The sequence below is a fragment of the Papio anubis genome, chromosome 13 (genome assembly GCF_008728515.1).
Source record: "Papio anubis isolate 15944 chromosome 13, Panubis1.0, whole genome shotgun sequence".
In the NCBI taxonomy this organism is placed as follows: domain Eukaryota; kingdom Metazoa; phylum Chordata; class Mammalia; order Primates; family Cercopithecidae; genus Papio; species Papio anubis.
In genome coordinates, this window is record NC_044988.1 from 106489442 (window position 1) to 106506962 (window position 17521).

The window sequence follows — 17521 nt, forward strand, 5'->3', positions numbered from 1 at the left end:
TGATTTGATAAACCTGAGGGCAGCCAGCCCCAGCTTTGGAGTTCTGAGACTGGAAGGACCAAGGGGACATCCCGGGTTGGAGGTCTCACTCTTGTTCTCTGAATGACTAGTCGAGGGAGGTTTCTAGTGGGATGGGATGGGCATGCTCTTGGGAGGCAACAGATGAGGTGCAAGGGGGGCATCAGAGATGCCCATTGTCAGCTGGGCACAGTGGCTCACGCCTATAATCCCAGCACTTTGGGAGGCTGAGGCCGGCGTATCACCTGAGGTCAGGATTTCAAGACCAGCTGAGCCAACATGGTGAAACCCCATCTCTACTAAAAATACAAAAATTAGCCCAGCGTGGTGGCACGCACCTGTAATCCCAGCTACTCGGGAGGCAGAGGCACGAGAATCACTTGAACCCGGGAGGTGGAGGTTGCAGTGGGCCGAAATGGCACCACTGCACTCCAGCCTGGGCGACAGAGACTCTGTCTCAAAGGAAAAAAAAAAAAATGCCCGTTGTCCTGGGGGAGCTAAAGGGTTCACCTGGGGACCGTGAACACCTTGGACAGCTCCCAGCTGCAGTCCTCAGTGGCTCCGGGTCACTCTTGCCCCCTGGTGGCCTCACTGAGCGCGGCCGCCGGCTCCAGCCAAAGCTGCAGTCGGGGCCGGGGCCGTTCTGCGTTCCTGTATTTGCTTTTCCCGCGAGTGGGGGTGCCCCTGCGAACCTGCTCAGCTTGTGAGCACCTGTCTGCGTAAGCCCGGCGCTCCTGTGTCCCTGTGCGCTCGAGAGGCTAGGCCCATACAGGTCCTCTGCCCCATCGCGGGTGCGGGTGAGGGGCTGGGAGTCCTACCGGGAAGAGGCCAGAAGGGAGCGCATCCCGGAGACACCCACCCGCGGCCCAAACCCAGCCGGACTTCTGGGAACTGCACCGGCCCCGGAGGCCGCAGGTGCCGAGACACCCTGAGGCCGAGAGAGGTACAGAGCGGCCCGGAGAGGGGACCAGAACTGGAGCAGGCGGAGGGGGTGCAGCCTGGAGCCGCCCTCCCTCCCCCGCAGGTGGAGCGCGCAGGCGCAGTCTCCGCGCGCGCGCCTCGCCGGCGCCTCCATCCCGGATCCTTGCTGCAGCGTCAGCGCCGCCGCCCGTGCCTTTCCTCTTCCTCCTCCTTCTCCTTGGCCTCCGCCTCCTCTTTCCCCTCCGTCCTCCCCGGCTGCCTCCGCTGCTCCCGACGCGGAGCCCGGAGCCCGCGCCGAGCCCCCGGCCTCGCGGTGCCATGCTGCCCCGGCGGCGGCGTTGAAGGATGGCGACGCCGCTGCCTCCGCCCTCCCCGCGGCACTTGCGGCTGCTGCGGCTGCTGCTCTCCGGCCTCGTCCTAGGCGCGGCCCTGCGTGGAGCCGCCGCCGGCCACCCGGGTGAGCGAGCGCGCTGGGCGCAGGCCGCGGGGCGCCCCGGGGCCGGGATCGCCGGGCGGGGACCGGGTTGCCGGGCGCCGCCGCCCTCGTCCTTCCCAGGCCCGCAGGCCCTGCAGGCCTGGTCCGCTAGTGGCGGCGGCCCCGCCTCGCCCAGGAGGGAATAAACAGGTCCGGCTGGAGGGCGCAGCGCGGAGCCTCGAAAGGCCGCGCCGGATGGGGTTTCTGCCGGTTCCCGGAGGCGAACCTGAGGTTCCTGGCTTCTTCCGCAGGGAACCCGTCTGGCTCAGGCCTCCGTGCCGCGGCCATCTGGCTCTGGGCGGGCCCGCTGGGAGTCTGCCTGCGTCTCTGTGTGTCTCCGTGTTCGGGGCTCCTGCGGGTGCGGGCTGGCCCTGAGTGCCCGCCGGCTTCGCTGCCCGTGCGCGTCCCGGGGTCGGGGCCTAGTGCTACTCTGCCTGTCCTCACTCCTTGGGTGGCGCTGGGCACCGGCTTTGTGCGCCATGGTGGGCGCTGAAGTTCCGGGGACACTTGATGGCGCCGGCTCGGGGTCCTGTTCTAGCTTCAATGTGGGGAGGCTGTTGTAGCCTCAGAGCCTCCTCCTGCAGCCCCTGCCCTCGAGGGCACTGGCATTCTCTTTGGGACTGAGGGCTGCAGGTGGACTCCGGAGGAGGGTGATAAGCCCAGGGTCCAGCTGCACAGATGGATCCTGAGGTTCCAGAGAGCAGAGCTCCCTGCAGGAACCCAGGATGCAAAGCTGACCTTTTTCTGGGGGGGACTGAACTGGGAGACTGTGACTGCATTCGTGCAATCCTCCTGGCAGCCCTGCAGAGGAGGTACTGCGAGTCCATTTTACAGGCAAGGAAACTGAGGCATGGAGAAGTTAAGTGGATTGTGGCACAGCTGAGGCGCTGACCTGGGCAGCCTGGTTGTGCATGTGTGGTCTCAAGAGACCAGAGTGAGGCCGGCTTCCTCCTGGGCACAGTGCCCCTGGATGGGAGGTGGGCATGAACAGGACAGGCTTCCAAGAGTCAGAGTGTGGTCAGCCAGGAAAGGCGGAGGCCACCTATTCAGGAAACGGGGCTGCAGCTGCTGTGCTGAGCCCGGGTGGGTGGCGGGTGCCAGTCCTCAGTTCACGGGCCTCTGCAGCTTCATGTCTGCCTCACCAGGAGACCTAGCAGGGCCCTCCCTAGGCAACCCCCCCACTCCCAGTGCCCAGTGCTTGGAAGGGAGGGCCCTCAGGCAGCCCAGACGTTGAGTGGTGGGGGGTGCCAGCCACTCTCCAGCTGCTCTTGTTCCTGAGACCTCTCTGGAGGAGGAAGTGGGGGATGGAGGCTCCTGGGCTGGGGAATAAGGGTCTGGAACCCAGACCCTAGAGCCAGCTTTGTACCTCAGGCCTCTGCCTTTGGCGTGGTGGACTGTGGGTTATCAGCACAGGGGTAGGGACTGCCTTACTCGCCAGGTGCCAAGCTGGCAGGTGGGCCCAGGGCACAGGTTTAATGTTTAACATGCCCAAGTCCCGGCCCACTGATACTGAGGCTGCTGCCCCAGGTCATGGGGGGTGGGCAGTGCCTGGCATTGGCTCCTGTGCCCACCTGCCACTGCAGCTGCTGAGGCTGCTGGAACTGCCTCGAAGGGAAGCCGACAGCCTGAGGGCCCTGAGTGTCAGGTTACCAAGGAAACCAAGCCAGCCAGCCAAGGTCTGGAGAAGGACAGATGCCCCGTGTGGCCCCAGTGGCCCGCCTGCAGTGTGCAGTGTGGGGCTGGGCAGACAGGAAGAGTCTTGGTTAGCCCGAGGTCCCACCACAGACTCCCCAAGCAGGGTTGATGGCCCTGCTGGGGTTCCCCTGGCTCCACTGGCTCGCCGTGACTGGGGACATTCTTTAGCTTTGAGGCAATCCCAGAGGGGAAACTGAAGCAGAGGGCTATTGCCCTCTCGCCCTGTTCTCCAGCACCAGGATAAGACTGATTAGCCACATGTGTCAGCTGGTACCGTGGCCTGGGCCCCTCATCAGCGAGATGAAAGTGTGGTTAGGAACTAGTGTCTGGCCTGCCGTCCCCAGCACTGCCAGCCTTGGCCTCCTGAGGCCCTCGGGTGCCACCTGGCCCCTGACTGCAGCCCCTGGTGGTGTGGCTTTGGGAGTGACCTGCCTGGGTTCTGTGTCTGAGGTCAGTGAGGCCAGCAGACTCCATTTTAGGCCTCCTTGGTGCCTGGGGGACAAGCCAGAGGCTGGAGGAGCCGCGTCCCTTCTTCTAGGCTGCGCACTTGTTCAGTGCTGGGTTCAGGGCAGAGCCGCACGGGAAGGAGAGGCCTCTGGCAGCATCGTTTGCTGCTCCCCAGAGACAGACCTGGGCCCCTCCCTCTGGGACTCCCAATCTGGATGGGGTTCCTGGCTCGCTGTGGGGCATGTTGAGGCTGGAGACTGGGCTTGTGGGGCTGCACGGCCCTGCCCAAGAGAACTCAGCACTGCCTGGACAGTGAGGCTCAGCTTCTGAGTTGAGGGCTCTATCAGGCCTGGAAGTGGACCCGGGGAGGGGGAGGGGAGGGTAGTTCTGAGAAGTCCCAGGACTGTTTGCTTCCTGGTTCTGAGCCCCTGCGGCAGGGAGGAAGGGCCTGTCCAGAACAATGGCCAGAACCAAGCCTGGCCAGCTCCCGGCCAGCTCTGGGGCTGTCATCGCTGCCATGTGCAGGGGCCGAGCCCTGCGGGGCCGTGAGCCGGCCCTGCCTTCTGCTTCCTTCCCAGATGCAGCCGCCTGTCCCGGGAGCCTGGACTGTGCCCTGAAGAGGCGGGCAAGGTGTCCCCCTGGTGCACATGCCTGTGGGCCCTGCCTTCAACCCTTCCAGGAGGACCAGCAAGGGCTCTGTGTGCCCAGGATGCGCCGGCCTCTGGGTACGAGGGCAAAGGGGGAAGTCAATGGGGGGATGTCCCTGCGTGAACCTCTCCCTGTAAGAAGTGGCCGGCCGGGCACGGTGGCTCACGCCTGTAATCCCAGCACTGTGGGAGGCCCAGGCAGGTGGATTTCTTGAGGTCAGGAGTTCAAAACCAGCTTGGCCAACAAGGTGAAACCCTGTCTCTACCAAAAATACAAAATAGCCGGGTGTGGTGGCGCACGCCTGTAATCCCAGCTACTCGGGAGGCTGAGGCAGGAGAATCGCTTTAACCTGGGAGGCAGAGGTTGCAGTGAGCCGAGATTGCACCACTGTACTCCAGCCTGGGCGACAGAGCGAGACTGTGTCTCAAAAAAAAAAAAAAAAAGAAGAAGAAGCCTCGATGCCCAGGCCTGTGCCAGGTGGTCCCAGCACCCCTGGACCTTGTGGGGTGTTGGGTCCAAGGCCTGGGAGATCCTCCTTCACTCTCCACAAAGCTTCCCATCCTTTCCAAATGGAGCTGGACCCAGGCCTGGGGCACTCAGGCCCTCCTAGGGGAAGGGCTGTACAATAGGAAATGCTGGAGTGGCCACGGGAGAGGAGGGGTCCATTCTCCCTGGGCCTGGGCTCTGCAGGGTCTGCCCAGAAGCCCTCCAGGCCCCCACTTCCCCGTCCGCAGGCAGCTTGCTCTTTTCCGCCACTCACTGTCCTGTCCACCCGTTGGTACATGTTTATGCGTGCTGGCACGGCTGGGTGCTGGCTGTGCCCCACCTGCCAGCCTGAGCCGCATCTGTCGGGATGGTCAGTCACTGAGTGACTGTAGGTGTGGTGAGGGCTTTGCTCAGAGGTGCTGGGGGTGGGAGCAGCAGCGGCTTCCCGGAGGGGATGTTGAGAGGGGCACCGAGAAGTGGCTGTAAGGGTCTGTGTGGGCTCATCGCCTGCCTACCGGGGAGCGTCTGCCTGGGCTGTGCAGCCCACAGTGGGCACCACTGGGGCCCTGCCACCAGCCCCACCCCTGACGGCTGCCCCTATTCTCCTGATGACCTGGGGAGGGGACCTGGATGCTTGACTTCCTTCGGCTTTCCCGCACTCCTTGGGGAGTCACTGCCCGTCTGCCTGAGAAGGTGCTTGGAGGTGGGGAAGCAGAAGGGGCTGTGCTGGCCAGCCCTTTATGGACATGGGTTGGGGCGAGAGATCCCACTCCTTCCTCCCCCTGCCCGGTCTTTGGACATTTCCCTAGCACCTCCTCCCCCTTGCCCTGCCCCCACTTTCCGGGAAGCACTGCCCGTCACAGGAAGCGCCCACACTGTCACCATGGCAATCCGGGAGGGAGAGGGCCCCCAGGCGTGTTCCCAGTCCTCAGGCGCCTGGGAGGAACCTGCCAGGAACAGGGAGGCCGGGCCTGGGGCTACTTCCTGGACGGGGTCCCTCCACCTGATGGTCCCTCACCCTCCCCAGGTGGGGGCCGGCCCCAGCCCAGACTGGAAGATGAGATTGACTTCCTGGCCCAGGAGCTTGCCCGGAAGGAGTCTGGACACTCAACTCCGCCCCTGCCCAAGGCCCGACAGCGGCTCCCAGAGCCTGGTGAGACCCCCGATTACCCTGCCCCATGGCCCTGTCCCGAGCCCAGTGCTCTCGCTCTAACCTGTCCTCTCTTACAGCCACCCTGGGCTTCTCAGCACGGGGACAGGGACTGGAGCTGGGCCTCCCCTCCACTCCAGGAACCCCCATGCCCACGCCCCACACCTCCCTGGGCTCCCCTGTGTCATCCGAGCCGGTGCACATGTCGCCCCTGGAGCCCCGGGGAGGGCACGGCGACGGCCTCGCCCTCGGTAGGTCTTGGTCGGGGGTGGGCAGGGGCGGCAGGGCCCCCCGCAGAGGCCGCCCTCACACGCCCCCTTCCGCAGTGCTGATCCTGGCATTCTGTGTGGCCGGCGTGGCTGCCCTCTCCGTAGCCTCTCTCTGCTGGTGCAGGTGAGCCAGCGGCCGCGGGCAGGGCAGGGAGGGCACCACACGCTCAGAGGTCTCAGGCCCCACTCCCCACAGGCTGCAGCGTGAGATCCGCCTGACCCAGAAGACTGACTACGCCACTGCAAAGTCCCCTGGCTCACCTGCAGCGCCCCCGATCTCGGTGTGTGGCCCTCTTCGGCCCTGAGGCTCCCGTCCAACTCTGACCGCCACCTGACCCTCACCCCCTCCCCTACTCCTTCCCACAGCCTGGGGACCAGCGGCTGGCACACAGCGCGGAGATGTACCACTACCAGCACCAGCGGCAGCAGATGCTGTGCCTAGAGCGGTGAGTGGCTGCCCCGGCCCCACCACCCCCCCCCCTCCCCCCCTCACCTGCACCCTCACCTTCACCTCCCCTGCCGCCCTGCACCCTCACCTCCCCTGGCCAACTTCACCCTGGGCTCTGCTCCCCTGCCACCCCAGGGCTGAGGTGGGCTGAGTGCCCACTTCCAGACTGGGCCACTGGCATCTCAAGGGTGTGGGGAGGACCCAGCGATCCCCCCCCACCCAGGCATAAAGAGCCCCCCAAGGAGCTGGACACGGCCTCCTCGGATGAGGAGAATGAGGACGGAGACTTCACGGTGTACGAGTGCCCGGGCCTGGCCCCAGTGAGTGCCTCAGGGTGCAGGGAGGGGCATACCATCTCCTGGGGTTTCCTCCCAGCAAGCATGCCCCCAGTCCACCCACTGCCCGGCCTGACACCCACGTTCGCAGACCGGGGAAATGGAGGTGCGCAACCCTCTATTCGACCACGCCGCACTGTCCGCGCCCCTGCCGGCCCCTGGCTCACCGCCCGCGCTGCCATGACCTGGAGGCAGACAGACGCCCACCTGCTCCCTGACCTCGAGACCCCCGGGGAGGGGCAGGGCCCGGAGCTTCCCACTAAAAACATGTTTTGATGCTGTGTGCTTGTGACTGGGCCTTGGGCTTCAGGCCCTGGGATCCCTTGCCAGGGAGACCCCCAAACATTTGTGCCAGGAGACCTCCTGGTCCCCTGCACCTCTCCTGTTCGGTTTGGACCCCCAAACTGGAGGGGCAGGGAGAACCGTGGAGCGCAGGAATGGGTGGGGAATTCTAGAGACAAAAGCCAATTAAAGTCCATTTCAGACCTGCGGCTTCTGCCTGTGTTGCCGGCTTGTGTTAATCTTCCGCCGTCTCCATCCACCATGTGGGGCCCTGGTAGATGGACCTTTGAGTGGGGGCCCTGGGGTCTGCTCTTGCACCTTTGGAGGCCTTTCTGTCCCCTCATTAGGAGGACCTTCCTGTCCCGTGGAGCTGGAGGAGAGGCCACAGGATCATCCCCACCCTCCTCAGCCAGGCCTCACTCCTGCAGACCCTTCTACTCAGGTGGGAGAGGGGAAGGGTGCAGCATAGGGCTGGGCCAGCCCAGAGTTGGTTCTACGGTCCGAAAGACCCCATCGTGTGTGATAAAGAGGGCTGGAGCAGGGGACAGTCCACACACACCTGGATGTGGGTGCCCATCACCTCCAGGCAGAAGGAAAATGATGCAGACATTGAGTCTGGGTTTCTCATGGGGACCGTGGACGTCAGGCCCTGCAGCACGCGGAGAGGGGATGGCAGGCAGAGGTACTTGTGTGACACCAGCTATGCACAGCCAGGTGGACTCATGGGGCCGGGTGAGGGGTGTGATGGGAGAGGCCTGGACACCTGGAGCTGGGACTTGGCCCCTCCTAAATTTGGAGCAAGGCGGCCCCAAGGGAGGGAGGGGGACCATGTGGTCAAAGGTGCCCAGATCAGGCCAGTACCAGGTCAGGGTGCAGGGGCTGAAACTCTGTGTCCCACTGACGCTGGGGATGTAGGAGGACTGGGTTCAGAAGCGCCTCAGTGGTTATTAGGAGTCTGAAGATCCAGGCGCCTAGACAGCCCTGGTGTGTTGTTATTATTAGTCAGAGTTCTCTTATTTATTTATTTATTTTTGAGACGGAGGTTCGCTCTTATTGCCCAAGCTGGAGTGCAATGGCACGATCTTGGCTCACCGCAACCTCTGCCTCCCAGGTTCAAGGGATTCTCCTGCCTCAGCCTCCCAAGTAGCTGGGATTATATAAGCATGCGCCACCACACCCAACTTATTTTGTATTTTTAGTAGAAACAAGTTTTCTCCATGTTGGCCAGGCGGGTCTCGAATTCTCAACCTCAGGTGATTTGCCCACCTTGGCCTCCCAAAGTGCTGGGATTACAGGTGTGAGCCACCACACCTGGCCAGTCAGGGTCCTCTTAGAGGAACAGAACTAATAGGAGATATATATACGGAGGGGGGCCAGGCAAAGTGGCTCACGCCTGTAATCCCAGCACTTTGGGAGGCTGAGGCAGGCAGATTGCCTGAGCTCAGGAGTTCGAGACCAGCCTGGGCAACACAGTAAAACCCCGTCTCTACTAAAATACAAAAAATTAGCCAGGCGTGGCGGCGGGCGCCTGTAGTCCCAACTATCTGGAGGCTAAGGCAAGAGAATTGCTTGAACCCAAGAGGCGGAGGTTGCAGTGAGCTGAGATTGCACCACCGCGCTCCCGCCTGGAGACAGCAAGACTCTGTGTTAAAAAAAAAAAGAAGGCCGGGCGCGGTGGCTCAAGCCTGTAATCCCAGCACTTTGGGAGGCCGAGACGGGCGGATCACGAGGTCAGGAGATTGAGACCATCCTGGCTAACACGGTGAAACCCCGTCTCTATTAAGAAATACAAAAAACTAGCCGGGCGAGGTGGCGGGCGCCTGTAGTCCCAGCTACTCGGGAGGCTGAGGCCGGAGAATGGCGTGAACCCGGGAGGCGGAGCTTGCAGTGAGCTGAGATCCGGCCACTGCACTCCAGCCTGGGCGACAGAGCGAGACTCCGTCTCAAAAAAAAAAAAAAAAAAAAAAAGAAAAAAGAAATCTATCTGTATATATATAAAGGGGAGTTTATTAAGTATTAACTTACATGATCACAAGGTCCCACAGTAGGCCGTCTGCAAGCTGCAGAGCAAGGAGAGCCAGCCTGAGTCTCAAAGCTGAACTTGGAGTCCGATGTTTGAGGGCAGGAAGCGTCCAGCATGGGAGAAAGATGCAGGCTGGGAGGCGAGGCCCATCGTCTCCTTTTCACATTTGTCTCCTTTATATTCACTGGCAGAGCTGATTGGGTTGTGCCCACCAGATGAAGGGTGGGTCTGCCCTCTGCAGCCACTGACTCAAATGTTAATCTCTTTTGGCAACACCCTCACAGACACACCCAGCATCAATACTTTGTGTCCTTCAATCCAATCAAGTTGACAGTATTAACCATCACACCTGGCATGGCGAAGATAAGACCCACTGGGCACAGTCCCTGGAGAAAGGGTGGGCCTGGCAGACTGGGGGAGAATTGCTCACCTCTGCTGGGGGAGACTGGCTTGACCTAAGCAACGTGTTTTGGGGGCCAGAACCCACCCAGACCAGGAAGCCCCCTTGACCCTCACCTCTCACTCCTTGACTGTGACCTTGGGCTGGCCCTCAGCTGGAAGCCTCCGTGGCCCTCTGGGCACTGCTGTGATGGGCAGGGTGTGATGGGAGACTGTGTGTGGGCCCTGGTGTGATGGGTGCGTGCATGGGGCAGGGTGGACGCTGAGCCCACGCGGCACGCCCACGCCCATGCCCACCGTCCTTCACTCTAAACCATTAGCCACAGGTAAAGCGGGCGGGTGCAGAGAGGCCCGGGCGTCACTCAAGGGCACAGGGCAGCGTCTGGCCCAAGCCAATGTGTCACTGGCTAAGAGGCTCCCCTGGAGCTCCACAGTCAGTCCCTCAGGTCACAACACTCACCTGTCCTGCTGGCCTGACCCAGGGTCCCTAGAGCAGCCTCCTAGTGTGTTCCTCTTCTTGGGGTCCCCAACCTGTCCCCATGGTCCCTGCTGCCCATTCTCTCAGGGATTGGCAAGGAGGGACTTCCTCCCAGAGCAGCTGCATGAGAAGGGAACCGGTGGGCCTGAGCTGGGGAAGGATTGGCAGGGGGCTGGGGTCCTCCGGTTGTGGCACAGGCCCCCATGCAGCCCAGCACCCTGCTGCCCACTCGCCTTTTTGGATTTTTTTTTTTTTGAGACGGAGTTCTCTCTGTCGCAGTGAGGGCTGGAGTGCAATGGATCTCAGCTCAAATACAAGCCTTGGCCTCCCAAGCCCACGCCATTCTCCTTGCCCCTAGCCTCCCCGAGTAGCTGGGACTACAGGCTTTTCCCCGCCACCGCCTCGCTAGTTTTGTATTTTTAATAGAGACGGGTTTCACCGTGTTAGCCAGATGGTCTTGATCTTGTGACTCATGATCCGCCTGCCTCGCCTCCCAAAGTGCTGGGATTACAGGCTTGAGCCACTGCGGTTTGGTTTTTTGAGATACAGATCCTCACTCTGGGTCACCCAGGCTGGAGTGCAGTGATACGATCTTGGCTATCTGTAATCTCCATCTCCCAGGTTCAAGCGATTCTCCTGCCTCAGCCTCCTGAGTAGCTGGGATTACAGGTGCACGCCACCACACCTGGCTAATTGCTGTATTTTTAGTGGAGACGGGGTTTCACTATGTTGGCCAGGCTGGTCTCGAACTCCTGACCTCAGGTGATCCACCTGCCTTGGCCTCCCAAAGTGGGATTACAGGCATAAGCCACCACACCAGCTTTTTGGCTTTCATTGGCCCCCGGCCAATTCAGACAGACAGCCTTCAACTTTGTCCAAGCTCCTGCCCCCAGCCATCAGGAGCCCCCTTGCTCCCATAGGCCCCAGGCTGTGGGTGAGCTGCCCTGGGACCCCCAGGGACTCTGGAGACCCCAATCCTGGGCTTGGGACCTGGCTCAGCCTTGCCTGGGGTCCCATTACTTCCTTTCCACTTACCTTCTGCTGCTGCTATCCCTGTCCCAGGGCCCTGGTGGCAGCAAGAGGCAGACTTCACCGTGGTTTCAGCCCTGAGCCCGCCTGAGCCTACTGACCCTGGCCCGGCAGCCCAGCCCCCTCTCCAGTTCCCACTTGAGGAAGCCCAGCAGGGCACTGATGTGCGTCTTCCAGCCTCAGCTACCTCCCCACTTGGTGCCCTGCCCACACCTGGTGACCTCCTGAGCACAGATGCCTAAGGGTGACATGCCCAGACCCCGGCAGAGACCCTGGGGTGGCACTCATCTGTGAGGAGATGCCCCCAACCCAGCAAGATGCTGGGGCAGGGCCATGCTTGGCCCAGAATGTGGGGCATGTGATCCCCGAGCCAACACCCTAGGAAGCGAGGACCTCCCCAGCTTCTGGCTCTGGGTGGCTGGGTGGGCCGGCCCCAGGTGCAGAGTCCCTGGCTGCAGCCCTCCTCTACAGCCACGCAACACAGAGGAGCGGGTCAGGGCAAAACTTGGGGTGCAGAGTGGGTCCCTGGAGGACCAAAGCCCCACCCAGCAGCTCCACCTGGGGGAGAACAAGGATACAGACGTGATCCCCCCAATGTCCTGGGGCTCGATGGGACGAAAGTGGGAGGGGAGGTGCTGGGCTCACCCGCTGCAGCACCCCGTGCTGCTCCTCGACCAGTCCCTCCACTTGGGGGTCCCCTTGGCCACCTGCCAGGCTCCGTGCACCCACCTACCTTTCCAAAGGCGGGGTCGGAGGGGCTCTCCAGCCCCCAGTTCCACCTTGTTACTGAGGATGAAGGGCCGGCTCCCTTCTCGCCGGGGCCATGTAGCTTTGCAGCACACCACCAGGGGGCGCTCGAGACACGCATCTGGACTGCCTCGCTCAAGCCAACCCGGTGAAGCAGGTGAGGAGTCAGGGAGACAGCCAGGCTCAGCCCGCTCTCTGAGGCGCCCCTCGGGCTGGGGCTGGGTGCCCCTCACCTTGCTGCTGCCCTAGGTGCCGCTGTCTGCGGGGGGCACTGGCCAGTGGTCTGCTCTTGGTCTGGAGTGGGGCCCACTGGGTTGAGGCCTCTTCCGTGGTCATCCACTGGGAAGCTGGCCCACAGTGAAGGCTCAGCTGGGAAGAGCTTGTGTCCTGATCATCACGATGCCCACAGACCACAGAGCTGGGGTTGGCTGCCTGCCTGGGTCCACACAAACCCAGGGAGTCAGGAGGCCTGGGTGGGGTGAGATGAGGAGGAGCCCCCACCCCCTCCAACTTTCTCTTTGACTCATGCCCTTTTCTTTCCTCTGAGAGGCTTTCGTTCTGACCCATTTCTGGGCAAAACCCCCGAGCCCCGTTTGCCAGCTCGCAGGTTCCCACGCACAGCTGGGCCCCATGGCAGCCACCCTGCCCAGGGTCCTCAAGGAGGAGCAAGCTAGGAGCAGAGGGTGGGGGAGGCTCCTGCAAATCCACCCAGGAAGGGAGCAGACTGGCTGCGGCTGAGGTCGGTGGTGAGGGACCCTGCCAGCCTGGCAGCACAAACAGGAAGGATGGCGGGCTCTGGCAGCCAGAGGCCGGGTCACCCGCAGGTGTGGCAGGAGAGCCTCCTTCCTGCAGGAGCTGCCACCGGGTGCCCGTTGCAGGGAGAAGAGGTGGGGTGGCGTGAGGCTGAAGCCAAGGTGTGGCTCCCCGGGGGCTCCCTGCCAGAAAAGTATGCTGGGGTGGGATTAAAGGCCCAGGTGCCACTGTGGTCATCACCCAAAACATGGGGGGCTGGAAGGGAGGGGCGGGAGACGGCTGCCCACTCTGGTGCCAGCCCCTAAACCAAGCAGCTCAGGTGCTGACAGTTTCCCATGACACCCACAGGAACCCCTCCCTCCAAGACCCCTCCCTCCAGCCCCCTCCCTTCAAGCCCCCCTCCCTCCAGCCCCCCCCAACCTCCCTCCCTGAAAGTCCCCCTCTCTCCAAGCCCCCTCCGTCCAAGCCCCCTCCCTCCAGCCCCCCTCCCTCCAAACCCCCTTCCTCCAGCCCCCCTCCCTCCAGCCCCCCCTCCACCACCCTTCCTCCCTCTAGCCGTTGCACAAGTTCCGCAGCACAGCTCAACTCGGAGGCTACACTGGGCCACAGGGGTGGGGGCCTCTGACTACCACCCTGTCCCAGTCTTGCCTCTGTCCCCACAGTGGGATCCTCCCACTTCAGTCTCCAGCTGCCTGGTTCCCCTCCCAAGGCAGCCTCGTACTCACTGTGGGGCCGGGGAGAGGCCAGCAGCCCCTGGGGCCCTAGAGTACAACAGGACAGGGACAGGGTGGTGGGAGGCAGGCCCCCTCAGAGGGTGCTGGGGTAAAGGCCTGGACAACAGTTCATGGTTGCCATTCCTCCCAGGACACACGATCTGAGCCCTCAAAGGACCTGACAGGACAGACGCGTCCTCATTCCCGGAATCCCAGCGTTTTGGGAGGCCAAGGTGGGAGGATTGCTTGAGCCCAGGAGTTTGAAACCAGCCTGGACAACATAGCAAGACTCTGTCTCTACAAAAAATTTTAAAAAATTAACCAGGCATGGTGATGCACACCCATAGACCCAGCTACTTGGGAGGCTGAGGTGGGAGCATTGCTTGAACCCAGGAGATTGAGGCAGCAGTGAACCGTGACTGCACCACTGCACTCCAGTCTGGGCAACAGAGCAAGACCCTGTCTCAAAAAAAAACAAAAACCAAGAAACAAAAACCCACACACAAAAAAGCAAACTTGGCTGGGCACGGTGGCTCACGCCTGGAATCCAAGCACTTTGGGAGGCCGAGGCTTGTGGATCATCTGAAGTCAGGAGTTCAAGACCAGCCTGGCCAACATGGGAAAACCCCATCTCTACTAAAAATACAAAAATTAGCTGGGCGTGGTGGCAGGTGCCTGTAATCTCAGCTACTCGGGAGGCTGAGACAGGAGAATCGCTTGGACTCGGGAGGTGGAGGTTGCAGTGAGCCGAGATCACACCACTTGATCCTGACTCCCAAAGGGCTGGGATTGTAGCCTGGGCAATAGTGCAAGACTCCTTCTCAGAAAACAAACAGACAAACAAACAAACCAACCAAGCCTGACCTGCACTGAGATCTCCAGGACGTCACACTGGGCATGAGGGCTGGGTCTGTCCATGCCTGGGACCACCCAAGGTCCTTTGCAGCAGAGCGGCCATCTGGTTGGGGTGAAGCTGATGGAGCCTGCCACTGTGGCTGAGAGTGGGGTGTTGGCTGGGGGTCAGGGTGACCCTGCAGGGCCATCCCAGCCTGGCTGACGCCCAACATGGGCTGGTGTAGAAGGAACCTGGCCCTGAGGCTCCAGGCCCTGGCTAGAGGAAGCAGGGACTCTTCAGGCTGGGTCCTCTCCTCTTCCTGGAGCGGGTGCCAGCCCCCAGCCTGCTTGCGTCAGGGACAAAAGGACTCCTTTCCTTTCCAGCCTGGAAAGCCCCTCTGCTGCAGCCTGGAGGAAGGGACCCCGGGCCTAGCCTATAGTCAGAGGCGTCTATGGGCATGGATCTGGACAGGGAAAAGGAGAAAGCAGCCTCCATCCACAGTTCACTCTGGGACCAGGCCCTTGCAGGCACACGCTGGGCTCCTGTGGGAAGGCTAAGGGCCCCAGGACAGACCTCCTCTCCGGGCGTCTGGGTTCCTAGATGGCAGAGGTGGCAGAGTGGGGTGGGGTGGCCCAATTGGGAGCCTTAGCCTCTGGCGAAGAGCTGAGCACAGCACATCTACAATGTGTAAGATTCTCCTGGGAGACCAGGGCCCAGCTGGTGGTGAGCTGGGGGAAGTGGGTGATCCTGCGGTGGGAGGAGCCATCTGGCCCTCTGGGGAAGTGTGCTCGCTGTCTGCAGCGCCCAGGCCTGGGTAGCTGGGTGGGGGCTGGGGGGCCATCTCCGCTCAGGGTGCCCGCACCTGGGCCTTCCCTGCCCTAGGCCAAGCCTGCCTGTGCCTCCCCATCCTCTGCCTGCCCAGCTGGACATCTCTGGGCCTCTCTGGAGACCAGTGGGGTGGGCTGGGGGGGCGTTGTATTGGCCTGGCTTGGCACCCCTCTTGTGGCTGTACCCCTCCCAGCAGCCCCAGGACTAGCAAGTCCCCGAGATGGGGGTGGGGACAGTGGTTGATGCCAAAGGTTGTGGGGGCAGGGGCGGGGCAGGAGCAGGAAGGTCCCCTGAGTTCCCTCACCTTGGGCAGAGATAAAAGGAGCACAGTTCCAGGCGGGGCTGAGCCAGGGCGCAGCTGTGATTTCAGGGCATCTCTGGCGGCTGCTGTGATTTGAGAATCTCGGGTGTCTTAGCTGACTGATTCTGGGAGACCGTGGATGAATAATGCTGGTGAGTGTCTGGCCCTGGGGAAAGCCCGGGCTGGGGAGAGCTAGGCAGTCTGGGAGGGGAGGATGGGGGTGATGCTGAGTGGGGCGGTTGGGTGTCCCTGAGCCCAAGTGACAGAGCCTCCCCTCCCTTGTGCTGCTGCAGGGCACGGCCCCACCCGGAGGCTGCGGGGCTTGGGGGGCCTGGCCGGGGTGGCTCTGCTCGCTGCCTTCTGGCTCCTGTGGCTGCTGGGGTCAGCCCCTCGGGGTACCCCGGCACCCCAGCCCACAATCACCATCCTTGTCTGGCACTGGCCCTTCACTGACCAGCCCCCAGAGCTGCCGGGCAACACCTGCACCCGCTACGGCATCACCCGCTGCCACCTGAGTGCCAACCGAAGCCTGCTGGCCAGCGCCGACGCCGTGGTCTTCCACCACCGCGAGCTGCAGACCCGGCGGTCCCACCTGCCCCTGGCCCAGCGGCCACAAGGACAGCCCTGGGTGTGGGCCTCCATGGAGTCACCTAGCCACACCCACGGCCTCAGCCGTCTCCGAGGCATCTTCAACTGGGTGCTGAGCTACCGGCGTGACTCGGACATCTTTGTGCCCTATGGCCGCCTGGAGCCCCACTCGGGGCCCTTGCCACCACTGCCAACCAAGAGCAGGGTGGCCGCCTGGGTGGTGAGCAACTTCCAGGAGCGGCAGCTTCGTGCCAGGCTGTACCGGCAGCTGGCGCCTCACCTGCGGGTGGACGTCTTTGGCCGTGCCAATGGACGGCCGCTGTGCACCAGCTGCCTGGTGCCCACCGTGGCCCGGTACCGCTTCTACCTGTCCTTTGAGAACTCTCAGCACCGTGACTACATTACAGAGAAATTCTGGCGCAACGCACTTGTGGCTGGCACTGTGCCGGTGGTGCTGGGGCCCCCACGGGCCACCTACGAGGCCTTCGCGCCGGCCGACGCCTTCGTACATGTGGATGACTTTGGCTCAGCCCAAGAGCTGGCGGCTTTCCTCACCGGCATGAATGAGAGCCGATACCGACGTTTCTTTGCCTGGCGTGACAGGCTGCGCGTGCGACTCTTCACCGACTGGCGGGAGCGCTTCTGTGCCATCTGTGACCGCTACCCGCACCTGCCCCGCAACCAGGTCTATGAGGACCTTGAGGGCTGGTTTCAGGCCTGAGCTCTGCTGGCCGGGGGAGGTGGGTGTGGGTGGAAGGGCTGGGTGTCGAAATCAAACCACCAGGCATCCGGCCCTTACTGGCAAGCAGCGGGCTAACAGGAGGCTGGGGACAGAGGTCAGGAAGCAGGGGTGGGGGGTGCAGGTAGGCACTGGAGCAGGCAGAGAAGATGAGAGCAGGAGGGAGGTAACGGGTGCCCACTGCGGCAGACGAGAGGGGAAAGGCTGAGGAGGACCCTCTCCATCCTGAACAAATCTTGGGTGGGTCAAGGCCTCGCTGGAAGAGGGTAAAAGGCAGGGCCCTTGGGGCTGGGGACACCCCAGGCTGCAGTTTGTGGGGGCCAAAACTGGGACCCCAAACTTCCTCTGTAGCAGAGGCACTGTGGTCCCTGGGACACAGGCACGGGTCCCTGGCACATCCACAGTTCTGAGGTCCCTGTGTGTAGGCTGGGGCGGGGCCCAGGAGACCACGGGGAGCAAACCAGCTTGTTCTGGGTTTAGGGAGGGAGGGCGGTGGACAATAAAGGTCTGACCAGTGCCTCGTGGGTCACCTCCGTGCAGGGCCACAGAACCTGTGTCTGCCCTCCCTGACATGTCGCCCCCACGGCCATGGGGCTGCTTGTTCCCCACCGGGGATCCTGTCTCCTGACCTCGGGGCTTTTGCTCACCCTCCATCTGAGAGCTCTCCCTGTGCCGGGCTGCCCGCTGGCTCCTCCAGTTCCTATAGCCTCCACCAAACGGCCCCTTATCAGAGAGCCTTCCGTGGCCCCCAGAATGCCAAGGCGATGAGCCCAAGAATTCAAGACCAGCCTGGGCAGTGTAGTGAAACCTCATCTCTACCCAAAATACAAGAATTAGCAGGACGTGGTGGGTCACGCCTGTGGTCCCACCTACTTGGGATACTGAGGTGAGAGGATGGCTTGAGCCCAGGAGGT

At 62.5% G+C, this 17521-nt stretch overlaps 3 protein-coding genes across 5 annotated transcripts; 2 read left to right on the top strand and 1 right to left on the bottom strand.

Annotated features, from left to right (window-relative positions):
• The first annotated feature begins 611 nt into the window (after window positions 1-611).
• Window positions 612-7384, top strand: NPDC1 (neural proliferation, differentiation and control 1). 2 transcript variants are annotated; one of them, XM_003911043.4, is made up of 9 exons: window positions 612-1396; window positions 4135-4281; window positions 5718-5843; window positions 5921-6091; window positions 6167-6233; window positions 6306-6390; window positions 6476-6555; window positions 6781-6877; window positions 6984-7384. In XM_003911043.4, exons 1-9 carry the CDS (start codon window positions 1285-1287, stop codon window positions 7074-7076), a joined length of 978 nt encoding a protein of 325 aa, XP_003911092.1. In that variant the 5' UTR covers window positions 612-1284; the 3' UTR covers window positions 7077-7384. The 2 variants fall into 2 exon arrangements, with proteins under 2 accessions (XP_003911092.1, XP_009186057.1); XM_009187793.4 differs by lacking the exon at window positions 612-1396 and having other exon boundaries at window positions 1444-4281.
• A 3395-nt stretch (window positions 7385-10779) lies between these two features.
• On the bottom strand, window positions 10780-14411 carry C13H9orf139 (chromosome 13 C9orf139 homolog). The gene is given in 5 exon segments (XM_003911044.5): window positions 10780-12358; window positions 12361-12577; window positions 12579-12652; window positions 12654-12737; window positions 14216-14411. Coding segments are annotated over 5 exon segments (591 nt in total). The 5' UTR covers window positions 14384-14411; the 3' UTR covers window positions 10780-12310.
• A 164-nt stretch (window positions 14412-14575) lies between these two features.
• Window positions 14576-17455, top strand: FUT7 (fucosyltransferase 7). Of its 2 annotated transcripts, none has more exons than XM_003911045.4 (2): window positions 14576-15432; window positions 15574-17124. In XM_003911045.4, the coding sequence occupies exons 1-2, from the start codon at window positions 15420-15422 to the stop codon at window positions 16587-16589; spliced, it is 1029 nt and encodes a 342-aa protein (XP_003911094.1). In that variant the 5' UTR covers window positions 14576-15419; the 3' UTR covers window positions 16590-17124. The 2 variants fall into 2 exon arrangements, with proteins under 2 accessions (XP_003911094.1, XP_017804941.1); XM_017949452.3 differs by having other exon boundaries at window positions 15315-15432; window positions 15738-17455.
• Window positions 17456-17521: the final 66 nt, after the last annotated feature.